This window comes from Panthera uncia, chromosome X (assembly GCF_023721935.1).
Source record: "Panthera uncia isolate 11264 chromosome X, Puncia_PCG_1.0, whole genome shotgun sequence".
In the NCBI taxonomy this organism is placed as follows: Eukaryota; Metazoa; Chordata; class Mammalia; order Carnivora; family Felidae; genus Panthera; species Panthera uncia.
This window is the reverse complement of record NC_064817.1, coordinates 6,755,813-6,783,744: the sequence shown is the minus strand read 5'-3', so window position 1 is coordinate 6,783,744 and position 27,932 is coordinate 6,755,813. Positions and strand designations below refer to the sequence as shown.

The 27,932-nt window shown below is 44.4% G+C and overlaps 1 protein-coding gene across 2 annotated transcripts in view; it reads left to right on the top strand.

The window, feature by feature from the left end:
- MID1 (midline 1) overlaps positions 1-27,932 on the top strand; it is a 148,310-nt gene that overhangs the window by 84,266 nt on the left and 36,112 nt on the right. For both annotated transcript variants that reach the window (XM_049643416.1, XM_049643415.1), the window contains exon 4: positions 19,605-19,712. In XM_049643416.1, coding sequence (XP_049499373.1) covers positions 19,605-19,712 — 108 coding nt within the window. The remainder of the gene's footprint in view (positions 1-19,604; positions 19,713-27,932) is intronic.

Below are 27,932 nucleotides of genomic sequence, written 5' to 3'. Positions count from 1 at the left end.
TCTCATACAATAACCAAATGGGTCCGTTGAGGATTTATCGAGGTCACTGATGAAGGACCGGCAAACAGTGGGGGTGGGGGTGGGGATGGGGTGGGAGTGCAGGAGGAAGGGCGCTAGAATCAGGTAGCTGAATGAAATGCAAAACTGGTTGGTGACGTAAAGGGCAGTAAAGTCATAACGTTTGGGCAAAATGAGTTACATATCATCAGTTTTCTCCAAGTGTCCAAGTTGACATTTAACTTTGCAGAGACTAAGCCTCGATTGAGAGTAAATAGAAAGCCGAACTCTGTGACATCCCAGCCTGAGGAGTTACATGACCCTTCCTCGGGCGGCCTTGGTGGAGGATGTTCTCCCACCGCCCCGGCAAGGGCGCACAGTCTTCTTGTTGCCTTATTTCCACGTGTTGGATAATTTAGCTTAACGTGACTTTCTGCTCTGTCCTGGACACCGTTGATCTATGAGTTGTGTTCACTACACAGATATTTCCGGGCGAGGGTGTAAATTTTTGCTTCCAGCCGGTGACTTCGGTTGGTTAAAGCGTCACGCTAGTCTGTTCGTTCCGTTCGTGTGTGGGGACTGTGCTGGGTGCCGAGGACCCACCATCTTGTCCAAGACAAAACAGTAACCACAATGCCAAATCAGAAACTAATTGCCGTAAGAGAGGTACGGACCCCGTACTTGGAATTTCAGAGAAGCAAGACGTTTCTTCCGGCTGGGTGTCCCAAAGGCAGTGCCTGCTGTGAGCCCGCCTCCAAGGGTAGGCGGCCTTGAAACCGAGGCGCGGGGATAGAATGAGAAAGAGTGTATGTGCGCACAGCAAGTAGTTCGTTCTGTAGACACACAAGGTGTGTCGGGGGGATCCGTAGGAGCCGGCTTTCGAGAGCTGAGAGCTAGGTGGGCTTTAATAATTGCATCCTTGTCTAGCTATATGTGCTCTTGAAAGTTTAATGAGGGATTGAGGAACACAGAGACTTGAGTAATTTTCACAGCGACACCTGGCATCCCTGATTCTTTTCAGGAAGTGGTATTTTTGGCTAATGGAAAGTTCGTATGGACCTCTTCGTGCAAAATGCACTAAGTGCACACCCAAGGGAAAACCTCACTGCGCACTACTGAACTCCAAAAAGCCAGTGGAGTTTGTCAGGCACTTTTAAATGCAGGCGGTGGAAAAGAATTTCCTGGTTCGCATCCTAGGTTCCTAGACTGTATTTCTTCCTTTTCCTCTTCCTGAAGGTGTCCTTGTTTTCGGGCATGAGCATTCCTAGGGAAAATAATCCCGTGACTCTCAATTGTTGTAAATCAAATCAACGAATTCCCACCAGATCCTGAGGAAATGCCACATCCTTATAAGTCCACACCTCCTTCCTGGGATTCACTTCTGCTTTTCTTTAGAATGAAAAGAGTTTGAAGGTCTCCCTCCCCCCACACATCCCCATTGTTTCATAACTTGTTTTTACAGCGAGGGTAAGCAAATGAAATGGCTCTTAGACAGTAAGTACCAAATCTTTCTTTTAATGTGAGTTTATTTTTGTTTATTTTGAGAGAGAGGCAGAGAGCGAGCAGGGGAGGGGCAGAGAGAGAGAGAGAGAGACAGAATCCCAAGCAGGCTCCGCGGGCAGCACGGAGCCTGACGCGGGGCTTGAAATCACGACCTGTGAGATCATGACCTGAGCCGAAATCAAGAGTCAGATGCTTAGCAGACTGAGCCACCCGGGCGCCCCAAATCTTTTTAAAACTAGAATGAAGGCCGAGGCGGTTCAGGCCTCAGGAGGGGAGAGATACTGAAAAGAACAGTATCGGGTAGACTCCCAAAACGTGTGTGTGTGATGTGGTGGCTGGGATTCTAAAAATGAGTGGGTTTTTAGCCACTGGGCTTTGGTTTCTTCAGGAGAGGAAGACATTAGAGAATTCTGTTGGGATGAGTGTAGCGTTAGTTCGTCTCAGCCTCCTCCCCGTTTTATTTTCAAAATCAGAGGGCCTAGTTTAGTTAAGCAAATACTGACATGTTTCAAATTCTCCACACATTCTGAGAATCAAGTCCTTTCACAGAGACTATAATACCTGGGCACAAAAGAGATGTTCCTTTGGGGGATTACAGGTGGCCAATGACTAAATCCACTGAGAGATGGTAAAGAAAGACTGGGCAAGGGTGACTAATTAATTGCCAGATCAGAGTGGAGAAGACAAAGGCTTTTTTTTTTTTTTTAAACAAATTCCTTTTGCCATTGTTTTTCACGCTGAGTTCTTAAACGATCTTTTTCTTTGATTTTAATGGAAACTTTGTTCTTTTGCTGGCTTTCTCTGAGTCTTGCCACTGCTAGATCACACATGAAGTGACAGACTTCTTGGGGGTGAACTAAGGGCAATTTCATTCCATTTTTGCCCAGATATTGGGCTCCGTGAATTGAGAGGGAGGAGGGTAATATGTTACAGTAGCTTGTAAGAAACGGTTAAAAACCTTGATTTGGGAAAGCAGGGGGTCTGTAAAAGACTTTTTCAGTCATTTACCACATCCTAAAAGCACTCAATTTGTAAGCTTTGAAATAAGAGGAAAAATTGCTGGGTTAAAAAGAAACATGAGATTTTTATGTTTATTTTTTTATTTTTTATTAAAAAAATTTTTTTAATGTGTATTCATTTTTGAGAGACAGAGCATGAGCAGGGGAGGGGCAGAGAGAGAGAGGGAGATACAGAATCCGAAGCAGGCTCCAGGCTCCCAGCTGTCAGCACAGAGCCCGACGTCGGGCTCGAACCCACGAACCGCAAGATCATGACCCGAGCCGAAGTCGGACGCTCAACCGACGGAGCCACCCAGGCGCCCCAGGTTTTATGTTTAAATTAACTTTATTATACAGTTTTACGCAAAAGCGCTCTCCCCCTCTCTCTGGAAACCTTGGCGATTGCTCTGTCCACAGCCATCGCATAAAGACCAGCATCTGAACGCCAAATGTGCTGTTTGTGTTTTGTGGACAGGTGTCTGACCTTGTAGGACATACGTCCCGCTGGGGGCCAACTTGAATGTGCAGAGTCATCATCTCTTGTCACTTGCAGAGGAGGGTTAGATTCCCACCCCATCTGAGCCCTCATGAGAATGCTCTCAAGGTATAATTGGAGTCAGATTCTGTCCTCCTGAAACCACATCATCCATGGGTTATGAGCCACTGTGGTCAAAGGCTGCTCTCCCACGTTCAAGTCTTAGGATTCCCAGGACAGACGAGAAGAAGATTGACTACTGCATGTGTATAATGGCTATGTATCCAGTTTGCTAAAATGGACAGCTCATGTACCAAACTTCACTTTTCTCAGCCGTGGAGATTGAGTGTATCGTTTATTAAAGTAGTATGTAACACATGCTTGAAACTCTTTCCTTAGATTCATTGTTCTTGTCTTTAAAAAAAAGTTTCATAAGGGGGGTTGGATCCTATTACCATCTTAGGTATATTCGTGAGGAATTGTGGGAAGACATCAGCAGTAAGTCTTCCAGTCTTGTTTTGGAATAAGAGATCAGTCTCAGGAATGACTGAATATAAGGCTTAGTTAGTTTGGTATTACTTTGAGAATGACATTCCCAAGTTTCAGCTTTGAAAGTTGTTTAAAAACATGATACTGGGGAGCCTGGGAGGCTCAGTCGGTTGAGCGTCCGACTTCGGCTCCGGTCATGATCTCGCGGTTTGTGGGTTCGACCCCACGTAGGGCTCTGTGCTGACAGCTCGGAGCCTGGAGCCTGCTTCGGATTCTGTGTCTGCCTCCCTCTCTGCCCCTCCCATGCTCATGCTCTCTGTTTCTTAATAATAAATAAATGTTTAAAAAAAATTTTAAAACATGATCCAAACCTCTCCTCACCTGCTATTCTTTCTACTTTGGATGGGATGAACTATTGTGTCATATTCAGAATCCTACCAGGTGGCTTGGATTGGAGTGTGAGTACATGTACGTGCCTCTGAAGATAGTTCCTCTGAACATATTTCAATTTAGTAATGCAGATTTCCAAAGCTAATACTTAAATGTGAAATAATTGGCCTTAATTGGGGCCCAGTGGATGAGCCGTGGGAAAGAGAGAGAATACATGTATCTTTATTTAAAATTTTTTAAGGGATATTTATTTATTTTGAGAGAGAGAGAGAGAGCCTGTGAGCATGCAGAAGAGGGGCAGAGAGAGAGGGAGAGAGAGAGAATCCCAAGCAGGCTCCACTGGGTCAGTGTGGAGCCCAATGCGGGGCTCAAACCCATGAGAACCGTGAGATTATGACCTGAGCCGAAGTCAGACGCTCAACCGACTGAGCCACCCAGGCACCCCAAGAATACATATATCCTAATGTGGTTTCTCCCCATAGTATAGGAATTCTTCATCGTGTCTCCCCTACACTATTCCACACACAACCTCCTTGCCTGGAGATCATTCATTCACTCATTCATTCATTTATTTTTGGAGAGAGAATGTGCATGCGCAGGGGAGAGGGGCAGAGAGGGAGAGAAAGAGAGAGAGAAAGCGAGAATCCCAAGCAGGTCCCACGCTTCAGTGCGGAGCCCAACTCGGAGCTCGATCCCACAACCCTGGGATCATGATCCGAGCCGAAATCAAGAGTCAGATGCTCAACCGACAGAGCCCCATTTGAAAAACAATTTAATTTTCTTTCTTGCCTTGAGATATTCAGATGGTGACTAGCGCAGTAAGGATGCTTCTGGCATGATGTAAAGAATAATAAGGATAGGTCGGGACAGATCTAAAACATGGCTGCTGTGGTTAGTTCTGACTCCAGCTTTCACGTGAGATGGTGGTAGTTGAATGGATCCAGTTGCGGGAGGGATGATCGCAGGTGAGAGGGTGACTGTCAGGTAGATTGTGTCTCGTGATTGTGCTTGTGCCTGCCCTTCAGAGAGATAAGCGGTCCCAACCGTCAATCTGTCATTTTGTAACTGAACTAGCCTCTTTTGTCTCTGGGTCTCAATATCTAGCTTAAATTATGTTTCTCAACAAATGAATATAAAATTGCTTTTCACGATAATCAAGCTGAAATCATCTCTGTACATAAGATAATTACAGAGTGGGAGAGAAATGGGACACATCATCTTTTGCCTTCATTTGATTCACTTCTGTTTTAAATTGCTAAATGTTATAGGGAAAACTGAAGAGCTCTGTTCTGATTTTGAAATTCGCCAGCAAAATAATTGAGTCATGCATATAAAATGTTCGTTAACAAGAGCACAATTGTAGCATTGATTATTTTCGTTTGAAACAGAAATATGAAATTTGAAATTCAGCTATTTAAAAAGCCCGAGGCTACCACTGCGTGTAAAAGGCTTTCAGTGAGGAGCAGCACAAATAAAGATTTTTACAACCAAGTGAGGTAACTTCCCGGCCTGGGAATTTATGATAGAGCTTTTACTATGCTTTTAAAAGTATTTTCACTAGATAGAACATCAGGTTTCTATATAGGAGGTGATGAAAACTATCCTAGTAGCCTAATTCTCTGACCAGGCAAGCTCGTTTGGGGCTGTGGTAAGTTCAAGAAAGCCTTCCATCTGTTTACGTAGGTTGGGAAGATGGCACCTTGTCCCTCCTTGCAGATGTTAGAAGGTGATTACTGTATCGAGTCTCACAGCTCCACAGCGACATGTGGCTGTCATGTAGAGAAGACAACAGTGGGAGGACTTACACAGATATACACCAAAACAAAAACGACCACTTACAAGGTCCCACCGTAACTTTCTGATTTTATTATCCCAAAGCCTGTTGAGGTGAATGTCCTTCAGATGACCATGGATATGTGACTTGAAGGCAGACGTAACAAGAATCAGCCAGTAAGACAAAAGGGGGGGCAGGGTGACTGAATCTAATTAAGTAGTAAAACAACTTGAGTGGTTACTGAACTTCAGCTACCCAAACCAGGTGATAGCGTTGAAAGAGATGATCAGAATCTTAGATTCCTAGGGGAGTTCTCCCGGCAAGAAACGATCCCATCTGCTGGGAATTGGAAACCCTGTCCAACTCACCATAACATCTTTGAGATGATCAGTTTGCTCCCTTTAGTAAAGAAAGTTCTTTTTCTCCTCCTCCCCAGAAAGATTGAGGAGTATGTGTAAAGACGAGGACCGAAACAGTATCTATAGAATCAATGTTTTGTACTACAATGTGGAGCAAAAAACATGTATTTTAAGGGTGTGTAGCGTTTAAGAGAAAATGGCATATTACAGAAATTTGACAGGCGAGCTTTGAAATTCCAATCCGAAACACGTAATTTCTTTTAGACCTGTGATTGTTCCGTTAAAAGTGTAAAATAGTTTGTTTGAAACCAGTGCTGGGAACGTTCAGGAGAAAACTGGAGTTTCACTACATTTGTAAGTTTAATTTATTAGATTTCTAAGAGCTACTTAAGGACGTGAGAAGGTTTACCTTGTTAGGGTTTTAATTTTACACCGTTAGGCATTTAAAGTGCTTATAAAGTAAGTTGAATATGTTACATTTATAAATGCAATTTAAAATGTTACAGGAATTTGGTGATAAAAATCAGAACAGCGGTTACCCATGGGCTTTCTGGGGTGAGATATTTTATGTCTTGGTCAAACTGGTGGCTGTGTTGGTTATCAAAATCCATTGACTTGTCCCTTAAGATTTATGCATTTTCCTGTAGGTAGATTTACTTCCATTAAAAAAAAAATGAGTACAGGAACTGAATCAACTAATTAATATATGGCATTGACTGTTTAATGGAGTTAGGTCTGTTCAAGATGAGTGAGTTAAACATTGATTCAGGATCCCCCCGAGAGTGATGATTCTTGGTTTTATAAAATTTGTTGGATTTATGAATAGAATAATGAGATTCACCATTTGAATTTAAAAGCCTAAGGAAAACACCATGACGATTTGTTGATACAGGTACAGTCCTTGGCCAAATATCCACGTGCTCTTCAAACACATGTCTTCCGTCTCCTGGTCGGTTGGACTCCTCAGGAAGCAGGACGCTATCCTTCTTTTCCTAGTATCTCCTGCGTCCAGCACACGGCACGTGGCCAGGGATGAGAAATCAGGACTCTCCTAGAGAGACCAGCTGCCTCCTTCTGCCCTCCCTCTGTCACTGGTGCATTTGTGTCGATCAGTGCATCAGATGAATTCTCATCCTGAAGGGCAGAAAAAGGGTCCTGCTTCTTTTTTTAAATTTTTTTGTTTATTTAGTTTTTGAGAGAGACAGAGCATGAGTGGGGGAGGGGCGGAGAGAGAGAGGGAGACGTAGAATCCGAAGCGGGCTCCAGACTCCGAGCTGTCGGCACAGAGCCCGACGCGGTGCTCGAACTCACAAACCATGAGATCATGACCTGAGCTGAAGTCGGAGACTCAACCTACTGAGCCACCCAGGTGCCCCGAAAAAGGATCCTTCTTGAGAAGACAGTATACAGGACAGGGTCTCTATGGTGGCACATCTCAGCAGCCGTAATTCCTGGAGGCAGTAGCCGGATGGCTGACGCACACTGTGAGCTCTTCCTGGCACAAGTGCCCTGTCACTGGCAGAGGGCTAGGAGGACGGAAGTCAAGGATGAGAGAACTGTCCATTGGGTCGTTGCTGAGCCCTTAAGGGAGGTCACAGTGGGTCTTCCCCGTCCCCTTGTTGCACAGCTATCTCCTTCCTTTTGATGTTCTGGGATACCCTCTCTATCCCTTCTGGTTTGTAAAAGAAAAAAAATGGCCAGACAGCCACTTTGAAACAAGTTGGGGGAAACACTTTTGAACACTTTCACACATGTGGGATGATGGCTAGTCAGCCTAGGTCTGAAGATGGCTTACAGGCTGACACTTTCTTTTTTTTTTTTTTTTTTACGTTTATTTATTTTGACAGAGAGAGCACGAGCAGGGGAGAGGCAGAGAGAGAATCGCAAGCAGGCTCCACACTGTCAGCGTGGAGACTGATGCGGGGCTCAAACTCACGAATCGTGAGATCATGACCTGAGCCAAAACCAACTCGGACGCATAAACGACTGAGCCACCCGGGTGCCCCTAGAATGACATTTTCAGTATTAGGCTCTCTTGATCTTCAAACACACATTTGAAGCGCGCACGCGCGCGCGCACACACACACACACACACACACCAGAACCTCAAAATCAGCAACTGACAAGCATCTGAATACTCTGGTCTTTCCTTTTCTCTTCCAGACCAGGTTAGATTCCTTCTCCGTGTCCTTTTGGCAAAGCCCAGCTTGTACAGTGACAGTGCTCTGTAGTTTGTGTCCCATCTCCCTCCTGCCACCCTCAGGACCTTCATGGGCACCAGCTCCCCAGTTTCAGAAAAAAACCTTAGGAGAGCAAGTAAGCAGGGACAGCTTCAGAGAGAGACGGTGACTCTCAGTTGTCGTAAATCAAATCAAGGAAGTCAATTCGAAGAAGGTCAAGAGAAGACCACCCCTCCCCAGAGTTAAGCCTCCAAATTCACCTTTTTGCCTTAGCCGGGCTCTGTGTGAGTGCGATGGGTCATCGCCAGCTCTCTGCGGCGGACCTCAGTGTGGCTTTTCTCAAGGGGCAGTAAGATATGTCTGGCTCCGGGGTTTCTGGTGCAGTTAATTCTGTGTGCAGCCGGCGTGTGTGCTAGTTGTTCTCTAAGGGAGTCCTCGTCTTTGGAGGGAAGAGTTTGGGCCCTTGTGCCACTTTGCACATCGTGGGCACCCAACAAGTCCCCAGGATGGCCACCCGGCCACCACTGACACCCTCCTCGTTCTGGGAGAGGTGGGAGTGTCGTCATTTCCTCTCGCGTACATTCCTCAGCTACCCAGACCGTTGCGGAGATCTCTGGAAAGCAGTAGCTTTAACCACCTAGCCTGGGAGCGGAGAGGGACCGCATGGAAAGTTGAGTTGGCTGGCAGAATCCTAAGAAGCACCGAATGAAGACTTGCGTGGTTCCTAGTTTTATAGAGAGAGCTCGCAAGGGCAGTGTTGGCGCGATCACGTTTGGTGCAAGATGTTTCTTCCTGCAGCATGCTACCTGAAAATAACGGCGCCGAAGTGACGATATCCGAGAGGAAGGTGGTGTTCTCTCATACCGGTGACATAGCCTCCGTCCCTTCTTAACGAAACGCTGACCTGGGTCGGGCTCTGGCTACTTAAACAAAGGTCTGCTTTAATTTTTGCAGAATAAAGTATTTTTGCCTTCTGTTTTTCATGAAATGGCCTTAAAGAATTCCTCTTGTTTGTGGTCTCGAAAAAATCAGAACTATGCCCGTGAGGCCCGCCTTGAAGGCTTCCATGAAACAATAAGAAGGCTTTGTTCTTGGTCATAAAATTAAAGCGAGCAGTGTTTCCATTACCTGGCAGGATGCCGCCTGCCCGCCACCCCCTGATCCTGACAAATGTAAACAGAGCATTCTGTTTCCCAGTTAGGAGGTGAGAAGACAGCATCTTTCAGATAATGGAGGGAGGGAGGCAGGGAGAGAGAGAGAGAGAGAGAGAGAGAGAGAGAGAGAGGCACTTCTTCATGTAATCCCTAACTTAAGTATTTTAAGATTCAGTTTTACTCTAGAAGACTGTACATATTAAGCTTAGAACTGGAGAGCCATTGTTTTAAAAAGACAATAATAATTTCACAGTGAGTTGGAATGATGGAAAATCCAAGGGTCTCTAGATAAAGAAATACATATATTTTAGTCTGACTCACTAGATTTCATGTGTTTTCTTTTCAGGCAACTTTGCCTGTCATTGCTCAGATTTAGACCCATTTGTGGTCAGTTGTAAATGAACACTTGTGGGTAGATTGTGGCCCGAAGGAAAAAACAACCGAGGTCAGGATAGACAGCACGGCCAGATGCAAACTCTGTTCAGCCCTGCAATTAGTCAGAAGTCGTTGGGGCTGTAGAACAAACTGGATGAGTGGGACACCAGTGCCCTCTGACCTCCTCTAGATCTCTTTCTTAAGAAACGTCCAGATCATCGTCCCCTCTGATGTAGGCACTTCTGTCTGTAATGGTCAGTGCCAGGCGCTTACAGCACTCACCAGTCCTATGTTTCCTGGCCCGAGAGCTTCTGGAAGCCCGTAACACTCTGCCTGGGGGCTCCCCCACCCAGGGTGCCCAGCCGTTAACTCCAGAGAATTACTGCCCAACCACCCCTGACAGCCTCCGACCAGCCACCCATGGGAGATATTAGGTAAATCCCACCCTTCCTCCCCATCAGCAGGACCGTTCTGAGTTTCCCAGTCTCCCACCGGGATTAATCTGCAGTCGGCCACCGTGGTCTCGGTCAGACACGTGCTTCTGGCTTCATGCCCTGTCTCACCTCCCCACCCCTACTGGTGTTCCCTGGCAGCTACTTATATTTCCATCCCTGTCCCCTGCCCTGCTTCCTGGAAGCAGCTCTTTGCCCCCCACCCCCACCCCACCCCAGCTCACGTGTTCGGTTTCCCTAAAGCCTCCTGTCTTTGACTTTATTTGACTAAATGTGAATATTATTAAACACTGGGCATCACAGATATTGAAAGAGCAGTCTGCCTGCTTCTGCCGGCATTCCGGAGTGATGACACCCAGGCAGGGCTTCATAGATGTTACTTGGGGACGCGTCAGAAAGACAGAACGAAGCTTAACATTTTCCAGTCGTGCGCCCAAGTGCGAGTCCTACCAGTGATACAGTCGAGTGTATTTCACGTACTGTGAGGGATGCTGAAGAGCAAGGTCCGATCCTCATCCTCCTTAACTTTGCGGGGCGCCAGATGGCATCTATCTTTGAGTAACTCAAGCCTGAATAGGACTTCAACCTTGTATTTTTCCAGTCCATCACTACTCGGGAATCACGGCACAACAACTAAAAAGAATGCCACTTAATGAGAAATGACATGTGAGACTGAAAATGAGTAATGTAAGGTCATGGGATAGAAGCTTCCTCTTTCCATTAGAAATGACTTCCCTTCCCCGAGACAGATCACCTCTGTCCTCCCCGGCACTCCATTAACTGTCCCGCGCTGTAAATAATTTTTTTAGCTTCTGACCACAATGCGATTTTTGCCAAATACATTAGTTGAAAATTACTTAATAGAAAGCACCGCTTTTCAGAAACTTTATGAAAAAGACTTGACAGGCCCAAGTGTCCATGACAGGTTAATAGATTTTTTTTTTCTTCGTTCTGTGTGCCCAACCCAAATGGAAGGGTGTGGAGCATTTATTTTATAACGTGTGTAATTAATAAGAGAGAGGAAGGGAGGAGTTTATTGTTTTTGAATGAATTATGAGCAACACCTTCCATTCCGCTTCTTCATTTTGGAACCGCTTTGAAGAAAACTGATATCTATCAAGCACCTACTATGTGCCAGAGAGCTTACGGATATTTTCATTGAAAGTATGCAAACGAGGAGACCTTCCTACACAGATTCAACACATTTTTCACACCAGCGGCTCTTTGATTACAAAGTCCATGCTCTTTTCCCCTTTGCTCGGGGTTGGCAAACTATGCCCCTTGGGCCAAGTCCGACTCGTCACCGGGTTTCACAAATAAGGTTCTGTTGGAACGCAGCCACACCCATCTGGTTCCGTATTGTCAGTGGCTGCTTTCACACTACAACAGCGGCATTGAGTAGTTACAACAGGGACCATATGGTCCGCAAAGCTGAAATATTTACCATCTAACCCTTTATAGCAAAGTCTCTCACCTCCTGCGGTACATCATGGAAGGCTCTCCTCTGTCCCCTCCCCATTGCATCAGGAAGGAGCCCTTAAGAGAATGCATTGGGGATTTGGAAAATAACTCCCCAAATTCTGGAGTTAGTCCTCATGTTATAGCTTCCAAAGCCATTGTTTTGGTGAAAGACGTAGACGGGAAAAAATTTGGATTCCTGCTATTAAGTCCCCCAGGTAATCACCACAGGCTGACCGGTCCTGGAACTCGTACTATGGCTCCTGTGTGGACATTGCAGATAAACAGAATCTCTTAACAATGGTGGTAGTTAACATTTATTGAGTAATTGCTACATGTGAAACATTTTTCAGTGACGTTTCACGTGCTAGTGCGTTTAGCTCTGAACCACAAGCTCCCCTAGGGTTTCTCTGCCTCGGCACTGGTGACTTTTGGAGCTGGACAATTCTCTGCTGTGGTGGGGGCTTTTCCAAGCATTGTTGGATGTTTGCTGGGTAGCGTCTCTGGCCTCCACCCACTAGATATGAGGCGTGGCCCCCAGCCCCCTCGTGATGACCAAGAATGTCTCCAGACGTTGCCAGCGGTCCCCCAGGAACACCTGGTCTACCCCGTAAGAGTCGATATTGAGGGACTTGAGAAATGGAGAGTTTAAGCAAATGCCTGAGAACATACAATTAGGAAGTAAGGAAGGCCTGGCATTCCACCCCAGGAAGACTTTCTAGGGACCCTGAGTTCTGAACTACTGCCTCCCTTAGCCCTGTTCACTCTAAATCTTCTCACCTTGTCTGACGATTTCGCTTTACTGAAAAACGAACAACGTTTCGGATGGGCGCGTTGTGTTTGCTCCTCTTGGGGGGCGGGGTGGGGGGCGGCAATCCCTTTGTGTGAAGCTTCAAGGTTTTAGGTATTAGGAGTGGTGTTCTTGCCGGGCAGTTTTATTGTATTGTTACAGTTGTGTTTCATTTATAAGAAGCCTTTTATTGCCCAGCTCACCACAGTGTGTTGCCATTTTTAATAGCGTCTCACTTCCTTATCCAACATTCAAGCTCCATTATCTTAGAAACCTCCAGAAAGGAGGATTTTATCGTGAGGTTCCTGGGAGCTGTTTTTTGATCCCGTAGCAAAAACATAGCAAGATCCCGTGTGGATAGTCCATCAATATGCAGAATTGGTCTCCTCTGGGCCCAAGCATTTCCCCGCACATCACTCCATGGTAAAGGCCGGACTATGGTTAGCACCGTATGAAGGGATTCCATCTTTTTATTTTTCTGAAAAGCATTTCTTGGGCTTTCGAAAGTTTTAGTCAGATGAATAGATTAAATATTACAAAATATTCTCCTGTACTCCGGTTTCTGCCCCAAAGACAGGGACCCTGGGAACTTGGCCACTCTTCCCCCTCTCATCTACTTGAGCTACGTCCACAAATATTTGACTTCGGTGTGAGAGAGTTTCAGGGTGAAGATTACATATAAACATATTAGATGAATTACAGTAATACGGTCTGCTCTTACTCAATTCTCCTTGGCTCAGTTTTATATACAAACTCAAGTGTTAGAGTCGCTTTCATTGTTCCTTCTGGCAGCTCCGTCTAACTTCTGCCCCAGGGTCTGGAATGTTCATCACAGCTGCCTTTGGCAATAAAACCCGAAGCACCCTCAGATCCTCGTATTTCCCTTTGCACCTGTGGGATTGTTATAGACGTTGTAGCATAGAACAGTATGAAATAATAGTGTTATTAAGACATAATCTTAACACCGACCCCTTTAAATTTGGATGCGGACTCAAAATTACATATTCTTTTTTTTTTTTTTTAAGTTTTTAATGTTTGTTTATGTTTGAGAGAGAGACAGAGTGTGAGCGGGGGAGGGGCAGAGAGAGGGAGACCCAGAATCGGAAGCAGGCTCCAGGCTCCGGAGCTGTCAGCACAGAGCCTGACACGGGGCTCAAACTCACGGACCGTGAGATCATGACCTGAGCCGAAGTTGGACGCTTACCGACTGAGCCACCCACGTGCTCCTCAAAATCACATATTCTTAGTAAGAGAGAAAAGCAACATAGCATAAAATAAAATAGGGTTTTAATCTTTCTCCAGGTCACCTTCATTTGAATCGTGGTACAGCTTTGCCTTTGCCATGAGGACCAATTCTAGGCACCCCTCCTTCCTCAACGCCCTGAAATAAAATGCCCTTTTTCCACCACATAAACCTCATCCTTTCCAAAACTTCCTCCACTGCATGCATCTGTGTACGAATAGAAAGTGACCTATCAAGGCAGCACATCCTTCTCACGAGAGGATGCAAAGGGTCTTTTCTCAAAATCTAGAGATGGCTAACTCATTTCAACAAAGCGTTTAAGATGAGAAAATGAGGATTTCTTTTATTTTTGAATGTTTCTTTATTTTTGAGAGCGAGAGAGACAGAGCACGGGCAGGGGAGGGGCAGAGGGCACTGGAGACCTAGAATCCGAAGCAGGCTCCAGGCTCTGAGCTGTCAGCGCAGAGCCCGACGTGGGGCTCGAACTCACGGACCGTGAGATCATGACCTGAGCCAAAGCCGGACTGAGCCACCCAGGCGCCCTAGAAAATGAGGATTTCTAAAATACATATTAGTCCAGTTTTACCCGTGAGAAGTGGCTAGATACTTTTCCCCATTGACGTTGTCTTCTAAGAGCGCCATAAAACATTTCTAAAGATGTTAAGGCCACATGTGTCTGCAATCTAATAAAACTTAACAGGGCGGGGGGGGGGGGACCTTTTTGCTGGCCATTGCTAACCACGTGCTCTGGAGAAAATAGCCAAGATTTATGTTATCATTAACCAAGCTGGGGAATGAGTACGTGTACCTGCACATCCAGCAAAGGCAGATGAGCTTGGCACCCGGTGGCAACTTCCACGGGACTACAACTGACTGCTGGTATCTGACAGGAGTGTTACTGCAGTCGAATGGCCCCCAGCTGAATTCGATCTCAGGGCTAGGAGGCCAAGACAGGAGTGGTGGCCTTCTGTGCTCAATTCATTGTTTGACTTTCCAATCTCTCCTTCACTAGGCTGTCGAGGGTGAGATAGTTGTAGTTGGTCGAAGAGAAGAAGCAAAAGCGCCCTAGGAATAAGAGAGAGTGGGGTGCCAGCTCTACAAGCCAGACTGTTCTTTTGTGTCTTCTGTAATCTCCCCTCTCACTCTACCCTTCCTGCTCCTAAAATACTCGTGACGATTATGGACACACGCGGTAGTAGGGAAATACAATTGATTCTCATTAAGTGTGGCAGTTATGTTCTATAAAGTCGCCAGGAACACTGAATTGGCCAATACTGAACCATCGCTCTTAGGGGAGAAAACACACACACACACACACACACACACACACACACTAACCCCTTGCATAGATGATATGATCTTAAATCCTGAAAGCAAGTCTCCTGGTAGATTCTATTGTCTTTATTTTATGAAAGAGAAAAAGAGCTTCCAAAGTGTTAACTGACTTGCCTGAGGCTGGCCCACTGACGGGTGCCAGAATTGGGACTCCAAGCCCATCCATCTGGCCCCAGAGCCAGACCTTCTTACACCACACTGCCCTACCCTTATTGTCTCCACCCTCGGACTATGGAAGAGCTAAAACAAGAAGGCTGAGCGTGTCCTTGTTCAACCTCAGCTGGGTGCTGGCAGGGTGACTTAGATTTTTTTCGGGCTCTGAGCGTGCCCGACGTGCATGTGAAAAGGCCACAAGTATTGATTTCGGGTTACAAGTGGAGTTGTTAATTTTAGCGAGCGTACAGATCGCAAATACGGAAGCTGTGAATACTGAAGTTGCACTGTAGAGCTTGTGAGGAGGTCCCTGTTAAAAGCAGAGTTGGGAGTGCCTGCAAACACCTTTTCTATATTTTATGGCTGGTTCCTTTGCACCCCTTCGAAGACTTCTCAGAGAATTCTTGACTGACCTTCAATAAAACGGGCCCTACTCTCAGGCACGGGCAATCACATCACCCTCTTTAATTTCCTCTATGTACTAGTCATGAGCCGAAATTTTTATTTATTTCTTGACTTGTTCAGCCTGTTCCCCCTATGTTTGTATGTAAACTCTGTGATAGTGTGGACTTTGTCTGTGCCCAGCGCTGGAGTGCTGCCTGATATGCTCTCGGAACCCCGTTGGCTATCATTTGAATGAATAAATGATTAGATAGGTGAATGAATCAATAGTTGTATGCGTGTCTTTCAAAGTGAGGGACGCGAGTGTTTTGTAAGAATAGGCTTGAGCTTGCATAACATTGGCCGTCCCACACGCAGCCTCAGATAAGGCGTCAGGGCCTAAAGATGGGATAATAACACCTGAAAGAAGACATGAGTCCTGACAGGATGCAGATGGGATCTGACTTTAGAAGAATTACTTTAGAGATGAAGTCAGTACTAAGAACTAGGGACAAGGATGGGGGGAATGATTCGTCATCCCTAATTATCTTCATCCCACTCTTGTCTTTAGGTGAGGGACCAAGAAGGTGGACATAGAGGTCTATGAAAGAAGGTTTGAGGCTTGTTTCTTTCATCCTTAGGTTGGCTCTACTCAAAGCGCTTGTTTGTATTATTAGCCTTCATGATTCTGAATCAAAAGACGTGAATCAGAAATCGAAGGCTGAAATCATAACCAAGAGCTGCCAGCTTCCAAACCAAACCTGCGAACTAGAAACACCTGAACACGCTGCGAGCGACCAATAAACCCATATTTGGGTTAATAGCCCATATAAGAAATGAAATCCAATCAAGTCATTAACTTCTTTTAAGTGACACATAAAACAGCAAAACTGTGGAAAACTTCTTTGTAGTGGGAGAATTTTAGAAATACAGGATAGCATTCAACTTCTTTTATTGTACCTTTTGGAATAGAAGAATGCTAGAGTTACAAAAATTTGGAAGCTTCATCAAAGTATCAAAAGAGATTCAACTTTCCTGGTTTCAAAGGAAAGTCAACTCTGTGTTTTTTGAAAGATCTAAGGAAAATACTTGGCCTAAAATGAATGGATCATGTTTCCAAATTTCTGAGAAATTATATTTTGGGCCAGTGGTGGTTGTGGTATCAGCTTTCCCAAAACATATTTGGCTCAACAAAGTAGATTTCAGTCTACTTTTTTTGTAAAACAAATCTATCCATCATAAATATCAAATGGTCAGAATTTGGATTAAATCAAACCCCATGCTAGGATGGCAACTGGGACACTTTTCCTCCCATGGAGTAACCCAAATCCCAATGATCTTGAGAGTGAAATGGATCCCAAACTAAATCATAGTCTATTAACAAAGCTACTTCTCAATGCAGATGATACTACTTGAGATTTGTCTGTGACTTCACAGTGGTAGTTATTTCCTCAGATATTAGTTCGTGTACTTACCACAATCCCACGTGGCTGAGACAGCAGATACCGTTCCCCTCATTTTACAAAATAGGAGAATTTTGAAATGGTTATCTTCCTGGACTTTTCCAACATCGACCTATGAGTAGAGCTAGTCCTCGACGCCACATTTCATGACACCTACCTCTAGAACTATTAGTGAGGTTGGATCCAGTTCAGTCAAAACCAGAATGTCATTAAGCACAGAATATGTTAGCAACATCAAAACCTGAGGACTTCATGGTACGGTCAATTGATTTTTGACAAAAGTGCTAAGACACTTCACTGAAGGAAAGAATAGTCTCTCCAGTAGATGGTGCTTAGGCAGCTGGCTATCCAGAAGTAAGAAGGCACGGTTGGACCCTGCTTGGAAGCATACGCAAAACCTAACTCAAAATGGTGCATAGACCTAAATGTAAGAGATAAAACTTCTAGAGGAAAACAGAGGCCTAACTCTTCATGACCTTGGATCGGGTTGCTTAGCTATGACACCAGAAGCACAGATGACAATAGATAAATAAGTAAATTGGACTCTATCAAAATTGTCACTCTTGGGGCTCATTCTAGAAGATACTTTTCTGTGGGGTTTTTTTTTTTTTACTGTTTATTTTTGAGAGAGTGAGACAGAGCACAAGCAGGGGAGGGGCAGAGAGAGAGGGAGACACAGTATCCGAAGCAGGCTCCAGGCTCAAACTCATGAACCACGAGATCATGACCTGAGGTGAAGTCAGACGCTTAACTGACTGAGCCACTCAGGCACTCCTCTCAAAGATACTTTTCAAGTATAAGGTGCTACTTTCCAGAAATTTCACTCTCTCCATCATAATGTGCCCATGGTTTCAATATGATTCCTTCCTTTTCACAGCTCAGTTGTAGCCAGTTATTACATTCAGTTAGAGGTCAAAAGGTAAGACAAGAAATTCCTTGAGAGTAGTGACATTTTGAGTAAATATGTCCATGGATAGCTGAGTTTTTATTTGGGAATCCTCAAGGGAAATTAGAAATGACAACATAAAAGTCATGGTAAGAGAAACTGAGTCCGGTGGTGAACTTCCTTGAAATATTAGCCTGAGTTTCACATTCTGTACTTACCCATCAAAACGTCTTTTTTTTTTTTTAATGTCTATTTATTCTTGGGAGGGAGAGTGAGACAGAGCGTGAGCCGGGGCGGGCCAGAGAGAGGGAGACACAGAATCCGAAGCAGGCTCCGGGCTCCGAGCTGTCAGCACAGAGCCCGACGCGGGGCTCGAACCACAAACCGTGAGAACATGACCTGAGCCAAAGTCAGACGCCTAACCGACTGAGCCACCCCAGCGCCCCTCAAAACGTCTTTTAATTTTCTCTTTTGTTCATCACATTCAGCAAGCATGTTTGCGTGCTAATCTGACATAGGACCTGATCTCGGGGTTTGCTGCAAATGGCCAGTGACCATTATCTTCTCAATAAGAAGATGTCTTGAGTAGTCTCTCTCCTGCGTCTCATAATAATCAGGAATAAAACGCAAGGAATCTTGGCCTCTGGAAACAGGACGTGATTCCTCTGAACAGCCATCAATGGATATTTATCCTGAACTTCTGACCCTACTTCCAGTTTATCTCATTCATAGAGAACGGAATTACTCCAGTTAAATAAAGTATCCCAAATCAGAAGGGCTTAATGACTGGGCCATGGCTCCTCCCTGAGATATGGTAGAGTAATCAATGATGCCATTGTCATTCTCTGTAACACTGCAACTTGTGTGCTGTGTCAAAATCATAAAACTCAAGCATGCTATCTCCCATTTCCCACAGCTGTGATTTTGGGGTCTCTGTTTGCGAATAAGCATTTCAGAATTGTCAAGAGGTGGAGGAAATAGCGTGTGCAGAGTATTTCCCAAGCCCAGTTGCCAAGAATGAGCTAATTGTCACCCTGCCTTGCATATAATGAGTCTTAAAAACTTCAAATAAGGGCCATTCTATAATGATCTACCTTTCCTGGAGAATGGCTGATGTTCATTGTAGAATCTTAGTCTTTCAGACGTATACCAGAAGTAAAATTTTAAATTATGTCATAAGATGAATAAAATATCCAACCATCCGTTTTCTTTTTTGGTGTTTTCATAGTGACTAAATGCAAAGTTGATGGCTGTATTTAAAAGAAGAGTTAAGTAAATATGATATAGTCTTGCTACCTTGCATTTGGAAAATGTGTCCAATGGACGTTAATAGTAGTCTATCCTCCATAAAGGAATACTATTCGTTCTTTTTAAACTTACTTTATATGTCTAATAGGCCAAAATTCCACTCTCTTTCAAGATATAGAAGAAGGAATTGCAAATATACCTCAAGTGTCAATTTCCAACTAATTGGTAATAGCTGTGTATATGTTGTGTTAAGAAAGATTCTGTGGCTGAGTATGGCTTAGCAGAGAAGACTGCTATCATTGGATAATAGTGTTTTCCAAGAGTGTAAGGAAGGGAGTAGACATGTAAGTCCTATATTTTCCATCTTTGTATAATTGGAAAAAGAGTTAACATTTAAAGTATCTTTTTAGTGATTGCCAGAAACGTAGTAGTCTACATTAAAGAGCATTTAACAGAAAACAAAGGCCAAATTAAATGCTCACCATTCTATCTGTCCTATAGGTCAATGCATCACGTCAAGAAGCCAAATTGATGGAAGAGTGTGATCTTCTCATTGAGATCATTCAACAAAGACGACAAATTATTGGAACCAAGATCAAAGAAGGGAAGGTATGATTTCTAGGGCAGAAGATACCATATTCTCCTGGAGAGGATGTCATACTCTCATGCACTTCAGTAGCTTAGGAAATATTGAATACCCCCTTTTTCTATATTTTCTATAACCTCCTCTTACGTCTTTAAGACGTAGCTCAAAGTCCCTTGGTTGACCTTTTTTTTTTCTCTACCCCTTTCTTTGTATTATCATGGTCTCCTATGCACATCTGTAATACAAGGATTGCATTACATTACCTCTACTCCATTACTGAACTCCAGAGGGCAGTGTGGAGCCCTGGTCTGTTACAGCCATTGTTTTCTTTTCTTTTTTTTTTTTATTAAAAAAAAATTTTTTTTTAACGTTTATTTATTATTGAGAGACAGACACAGGACGTGAGCAGGGGAGGGGTAGAGAGAGAGGGAGACACAGAATCTGAAGCGGGCTTCAGGCTCCGAGCTGTCAGCAGAGAGCCCGACACGAGGCTCGAACTCCCGAACCGTGAGATCATGACCTGAGCCGAAGTCGGTCACCCAACCGATGGAGCCACCCAGGCGCCCCAGCCATTGTTTTCATCTCTCTTCTCTAGGAGAAGGTGGGTTCCACAGAGGAAGAGTTCATTTCCTATTTATCGCTATATCCTAGCAATTATCACAGTATTAAATAAATGTTTCAGTGACTCAGATTTTATATAGAGATGGCGAAGTGTTTTCCCATGCCTTTGAGCGAATTCAGACAGGTATAATTTTGTGGTGGCAAAACTCCTGTAGTTTCACTGTATCATATATCCCTTTGTGGATATATGAATAGTAATTCTTTTCTAATGTTTATGTGTTTAAAATCCCTACGGTTTATATTGAAATACTTAGGATCCATTTTATTTTACCCATTTCTCTGCCTCCCTCCAAAGGTGATTTTGTAGCCATTTTAAAAACAGAAACATTCATTCAAGATTTAACTACTACTGCTCATAACCATACTTTCATGAAATATGTATAATTAAATTAAATTAGCAACTATTAAGTGGTGCACAGAGGTAACGATAGCCAATATATGTGCTCTTCTCTGTTCTCTACAAAATTTCAAAGGTACATTCAATATTGTATCATATTTTAGATTACTTTGTCTGTATAGGTTGAAAGCTATTTATACAGGTAAATTGTGACGGTGATCGGAGACGTCAAAGTGAAATCAAATCAAATAGTTCTTGAAGCTGTTTACAGTGAATTAACAGATTAATGTGAAACCAGTCCCTGGCCAAGAACTGACTCAGCTGTGTTGAGAAGCGACTTTTCCCCACATACACATTGTACAACTTAGCGTCCGCCTGGAATCCTCGCGGGATGTATTTCCCCTTCCATTATCGTGCACCACCTCTCAAGGCTCGTAGTAGTTTCTTACTGCTGCTGTAACAAATTACTGCAGACTGGGTGGCTTAAAACACACAGATTTGGTATCTGACCTTCTGGAGGTCAGGAGTCCAAAATCAGTGTCACTGGCCTTAAAGTCAAGGTTTTGGCTGTGCTGTTTCCTTCTGGAGGCTCTAGGGCAGAATCCATTCATTGCCATTTCTCGGCTCCTGGTTTCCCTATCACATCACTCTGTGCCCTTTGCTTCCCTCCTCAAGTTTCTTTCTCTGACACAGCCTCTCCTGGTTCTCTCTTCTAAGGACCTTTCTAATTACATTGGGATCACTCAGAACATCCAGGATAATACGCCCTCTCTCAAAGGTCCCTGCCTTAATCACATGCGCAATGTCCCTGTGTCATGTAAGGTGCCATAGTTCAAAAACTGCTGGGATTAGGATAAGAGCATCTTTGGGGGCCCTTAATTCAGCCCGGCCAGCATGCCTTTCCCTTGCTTAACTTCCCAGCATGACGACCTCTCTCATGAGCCGGATCAAGATAGTGAAGGGGTGCACGTGCAGTGACAAGAGCACATAGCAAAGCAGGAAAGCAAAGAGACATAGCTGGACCCAAAACAAGAGAAAGATCTCCACGGGCCAGAAACGGGACGAACCTGCAAAGCCGCGGCTGTGGCTAAAACACAGGCTAGCTCCGCCTTCAAGTCCAGTGGGTCAATAGTTCTTGATGCCTTGGGCTGAAGGGTACCAGTGCTCCGGATGGTATGGGGGACTGAAATCAGGCTCATTGGTTCGTGCCACGGGCTGTATGAGCCTTCTCGCTTCCTTAAAAGACACCGAAAAGGATTCTTGCCAACCTCTCCCTAGGGTCAGAGTTTTTAGCAAACTTCAGGCCTGGGAGTCTGGAACAAGCCCGTTGTCAGGTTAGCGCCTGGCTCTGCACTATTTCTGACACCCACACAGAAGCCTCAGAGAGGCGGAGGTAATACCGGGTTCCCGAATGAGGACCCCCACGGGTGAGGTGAGGGCGACTGACGGTAAACCCGCTGGGCGGGGTGGGCTAAGCAAGGAGGGCGAGGGAAGTAAAGATTATGGATAACTCCTTCCCTTTAAATCTGAAACTCAAACCACAGTTCTGGAGCATATAAGGAAAGCTTGCATTTCGAAAAATACAGCCGACAAACTCAGCAAAGACATTACCTCACCCCAGGTGAAATTCATTTTATGGGAAAATATTAAAAAGATGTTTAAAGAAATAAATGAGGGCATAACTTTGATTTTAAAAGAGCAAAAACTTGTGAAACCACAAAAGGATAGAAAATAAGAGAGAAAGAAATAGGAAAATAACAAGTTTAGCAGTTTGGGAGGTAAAAATGTAGACCCTGAAACTACAAAGAAAACTTGGCCACGAGGGGAATTTGGAAACTGAGTTTTAGCCTCCCCGTAGGAGGGGATATCCGCATGTAAGAATATGAAATTCGATCCATATTTCATGCCATATACAAAAATTAAATCTAATTGCTTTCAACATTTATTCCTTTTTTGAGAGACAGAGAGAGACAGTTGTGGGTGGGGAAAGCACAGAGAGAGAGGGAGACATAGAATCTGAAGCAGGCTCCAGGCTCCAAGCGGTCAGCACAGAGCCCGTCGCGGGGCTTGAACTCACAAACCGCGAGATCGTGACCTGAGCCGAAGTCGGACGCTTAACCAACTGAGTCACCCGGGCACCCCCCAAAATTAAATCTGAATGGATCATATACGTAATGTGAAAGACAACGGGACAGAACTTGGAGGTGCCTGGCTGCCTCAGTCGGAGAGGCATATGTGACTCTTGATCTCGGGGTTGTGAGTTCGAGACTCACGTTGGGTGGAGAGATTACTTGACAACAAAAAAAATCTTAAAAAAAAAAGAACTTCTAGAAGAAAGCATGGGAGGAAATCCTGGTGAACCTTGAGTTGGGCAAAGATTGGTTTATACAGAATGAGAAAAAAAATCAAAGAAATCTTTACAAATTAAACAGATCATTCTAAATTGTATTTCATCAGGGGCGCCTGGGTGGCGCAGTCGGTTAAGCGTCCGACTTCAGCCAGGTCACGATCTCACGGTCTGTGAGTTCGAGCCCCGCGTCAGGCTCTGGGCTGATGGCTCGGAGCCTGGAGCCTGTTTCCGATTCTGTGTCTCCCTCTCTCTCTGCCCCTCCCCCGTTCATGCTCTGTCTCTCTCTGTCCCAAAAATAAATAAAAAAACAAAACAAAAAAAAAAAAACGTTGAAAAAAAAATAAATTGTATTTCATCAAAAGTAAAAACTCTTTATAAAGCACTGTCAAGAGAATGTAAAGACAAGCCACGGATTGGGGACAAATTTTTATCTAAATCAAAAAGTATTTGTACGCAGATATATAACAACTTCTAAAACCTCGTTAGTAAGGAAATAAACAATACCTTTGCCAAAACGGATGAAAGATTTAAATAGGTACTCTACCGAGGGAGATGTGTGGGTGGCACATAAAAACATGAGGAGATGTTCAAAATCATTAGTCATTAAGGAAGTCGTCAAGAAAAGTCATCGGGGCAAATTAGAACCTTGGTGTGATACCCTTCTTACCTAGTAGAAGGGTTAAAATTAAAAAGCTGGACCATAGCAAGTATTTTTGAGAATGTGGAGGAACTGGAACTCTCGCATGCTATTTATAGGAATGAAACGGTGCATTTGGGAGAACTGACAGGTTTTTAAAATTTTTTTATATTTATTTATTTTTGAGAGAGAGAGAGACAGAGTGCAAGTGGGGGAGGGGCAGAGGCAGAGGGAGACACAGAATCCCAAGCAGGTTCCGGGCTCTGAGCTGTCAGCACAGAGCCCGATGTGGAGCTTGAACTCCCGAACCGTGAGATCATGACCTGAGCTGAGGTCGGACGCTTAACTGACTGAGCTGCCCAGGCACCCCTGATAGTTTTTTTTTTCTTTTTTAAATATTTATTTATTTTTGAAAGAGAGAGAGAGAGAGAGAGAGAGAGCGTGTGTGTGCGTGTGTGCGTGCATGCATGCGTGCATGAGAGCAGGGGCGAGGCAGAGAGGGAAGGAGAGAGAATCTCAAGCACGTTCCACGCTGTCAGCACAGAGCTCAATTTGGAGCTTGAACCCGTGAACCGTGAGATCGTGACCTGAGCTGGAATCGAGAGTCAGACGCTCAGCCAACTGAGCGACCCACACGTCCTGAACTGACAGTTTCTTAAGTAGTTAAACGTACACTTACCATATGATCCAGCCATTCCAGGTGTTTACCAAGAGAAATGAAAGCATATGTCCCTGTAAGACATGTACATGAATTTTCATGTGAGTGTGAAGGGTAATAGCCCCAAACTGGAAATGAGCCAAATGTCCATCAACAGATGAATAAACAGTTTGGGGCACATCCATAATGAAATACTATTCAGCAACAAAAAAGAGCAAGCTACCGATACATGCCACGACATGGGTGAATCTCAATAAATTATGGTGAGCGGGGGCACCTGGGTGGCTCAGTCGGTTAAGCTCTGACTCTCGGTTTGGGCTCGGGTCAAGATCTCACGGTTCGTGGGTTCAAGCCCTTTGTTGGGCTCTGCGCTGACAACGTGGAGCCTGCTTGGGATTCTCTCTCTCCCTCCCTCTCTGCCCCTCCCCCACTCACTCTCTCTGTCTCTCTCAAAATAAACAAGTAAAAAAAAAAATAAAAATAAAAATAAATTATGGTGAGTGAAGGAAGCCAGACAGAAAGTAGTATATTCTGCATGAATACATTCATATGGAAGTTTAGAAATAACACTTTCTAATAATCTACAGCAACAGGAAACAGATCAGTGGTTGCTTAGTGACAGGGAGGGGTGGGCAGGACGAATTACCAAGGGGCTACAGGAAAACTGGAGGCATGATCTATGTGTTCATTGTCTTGAATGTGGTGACTGTTTCCTGGGTTTATGCATATTTGAAAACTTTTAAATTTGCACGTTAATTATGTACAGTTTGTTATCCGTTAATTGTATCTCTATAAAGCTGTTTATTTTTTTAAATGTTTATTTTGAGAGAGAGAGAACGAGCGAGCACAAGCAGGGGAGGGGCGGAGAGAGAGAGAGAGAGAGAGAGAGAGAATCCCAAGCAGCCACTGAGCCGTCAGCACAGAGCCTGACTCAGGGCTGAATCTCACCAACTGTGAGACCACGACCTGAGCCGAAACCAAGAGTCGGATGCTTAACCAGCTAAGCCACCCAGGCGCCCCTCAATGAAGCTGTTTATAAGACAATTGCATATTTATATGATGGAACAGTCTTCAAAAATTAAAATTAATGAAGTAGGGTGATATGTATTCATATGAACAAATCACAAAAATAGAAACAAGATTTACAGTACTTTTGTACGGAATGAGAATTGTTATATAACATTTGGTAAACTGCAAAAAAAAAAAAAAAATCCCATACAGTGTTTGGGCACGTTGTACATGCTTGGGAGTCACCCACCCTGACTTCAAAAAAGGTCTTTTCCTCTCAAGAAGGACTTGAGTGAAATTAGGGAGGGACACACAGGGCTTCAATGCTATCGATAATGTTTTACTTCCTTTTGAAAAATCTTATGCTAATACGATGAAAATATCGAGATTTGGTAAAGCTGGTACTGTGGATAGGAAATTTGCCCCATTACTTGAAAAATTGTGCGTGTGGAATTTCTCCCTTGTTTAAAAAAGTGCCCAGGGACATTATCTCAGAAGCTGTGTTAGAAAGCACACAGTACTTGGGAAAGATGAGGCCCAGTTCGGCTTTCTCTTGAGTGACTGCTTTGGCATATCGCCAAGGAATAGTTGATCCCCAAACTCGGAATTCACAGTGACTGGGTCCCTGGCCAGGGTGTGTTGGTGTAAGAGATAGATTTTCAGGAAAAGAGGAACATGGGTACCTACACCCTTTAAATCTGAGGTGCTGGGCAGGGAGGGCAAGCGTGTCTGAGGACGCTGAACGCAGAGAAGGGACTGGGGGGCCCTCTGAGCGGCACTTGAAAGTGGGGAGCTGGAGGAGGCGCCAGCAGGATTTGGGGGATCGTGGTGGTGAATTTCATCCACCTCGCGCCTTTGCCACCATGTGTCTCTGGTGCCGACACAGACCATCGCTCTCAGACCATTGTGCGTTCTTTGAAATACATAGCTTGGCAGCCTTTGTACTTGGACGGACTGGAGAGTCTCAAGCCATGAGACTCCCTGGGAAAGAATTGTCTTATCTCTTCAGTAGTGGGAGGTAAATTTCATGTCAACACACGAAGAGCTGGCACCAGACTCCAGATGAAGCAAATCACGTGCGTTATGTTCAGGCACAGGTCGATGGTAGAAAGCCGCAGCCGCAGAGAAAAAGGGTCCCTCGTCCTCACTGCTTTTGTGTACTCTAAATCTCCAAAATTTAAGATCATTAACCGGACTACACGTTCGGGCTTTTCTTCAGCCTGATTGAAATGCCAAGGACCGGCTTCCTTGGCCATTCAGGTATTTGTGATGACTGAGGATCAGTTGCTAGGACATAACAATGTTGGGGTGGAATCCTGCAATATACATAAAAGCACATATATTAAAAGCATTTAAAATGCATTTCAAGAAAAACAAAGGGCTACTTTTCAAAGCATGCGTAAGGTATAATAAACAGCCAGCAAATTGCCATACTGAAGCCGGTGTCCCCAGTCAAAGGAGATCCACCAGGCAGGATATTTCCATGATGAGTATGGAATGAATTCCTGAAATTACAGTGTGCAATCAACACTTCCCAAAGGAAAAAAGAGCAGGGCCAACTTGGAAAAATTTCCCCTGTGGCAGTAACACATAATATAAAGGTTCTTCTTACGTGTCAGGATCTAGTGTTTCTTTTCAAAAACCAAATTTTATTCATCTTGTCAGATTTTTAAAATAATACATGAAGTGTTTTCTAATGAAGAAATTAGTATTTTGCTAAATGCTCCATGTCTGATCCCGAAGGGCTGTATACCAAGTAGGGTAGTGTTTCCCAGAGTGTGGTTCCGATCAAGGCTATCTGATCAGAATCGTTTCAGTTAGCAAACTTTTTTTGTAAAGGGCCAAATAATAACTATTTTTGATTTTGCCAGGCAGTTTCTCTTGCAGAAGCTCACCTCTGCCCAGTGTTGTAGTGTGAAAGCAGCCACAGGCGAGCCCTAAATGAATGAATGTGGTAGTGTGCCAATAAAACTTTATTTACACAGACAGGTGTGTGCGGAGTATGGCTCACAGACCATAGCTTATGAACACCTAACTTAGAGCGGTATTTTTATCTTTTCTTTTTTTAACTGGAACTCACAGTAAGAAATACATAGGACATCAAATCCAGCTTGTGTGCACGTGCACACGCGCGCGTGCACACACACACACACACACACACACACACACAGTTTTGCAAAACCTAATTTGCCCTTCGTACCAGAAATACACTCTGCTACTTTCTTTCCTCCTCCCCTCTTCTATTTAATGTTTTATTTTTTTAAGTTTGTTTATTCTGAGAGAAAGGGAGAGGGAGCGAGCGCACAAGCAGGGGAGGGGCAGACAGAAGGAGAGACAGAATCCCAAGACAGCTCTGTGCCACCGGCACAGAGCCGATTTGGGGCTCGAACTCACGAACCGTGAGATCATGACCTGGACCAAGATGAGGAGTCGGGCACAACCCACTGCGCCACCCAGGCGCCCGTCTTCTACTTCGTGTTTTCAGGGCTAGTTTTCATCATACCTGTTTTCATCATTGCCTGTTGAGATGCAGAATCCCGCTGCTCTGCCCGTGACAGCTTTTTACCTAGGATATTGAGACGTGAGCCCAAACATCTGTAGTTCTCTTTTTAAAAGATCCCCAGCAGCTTCT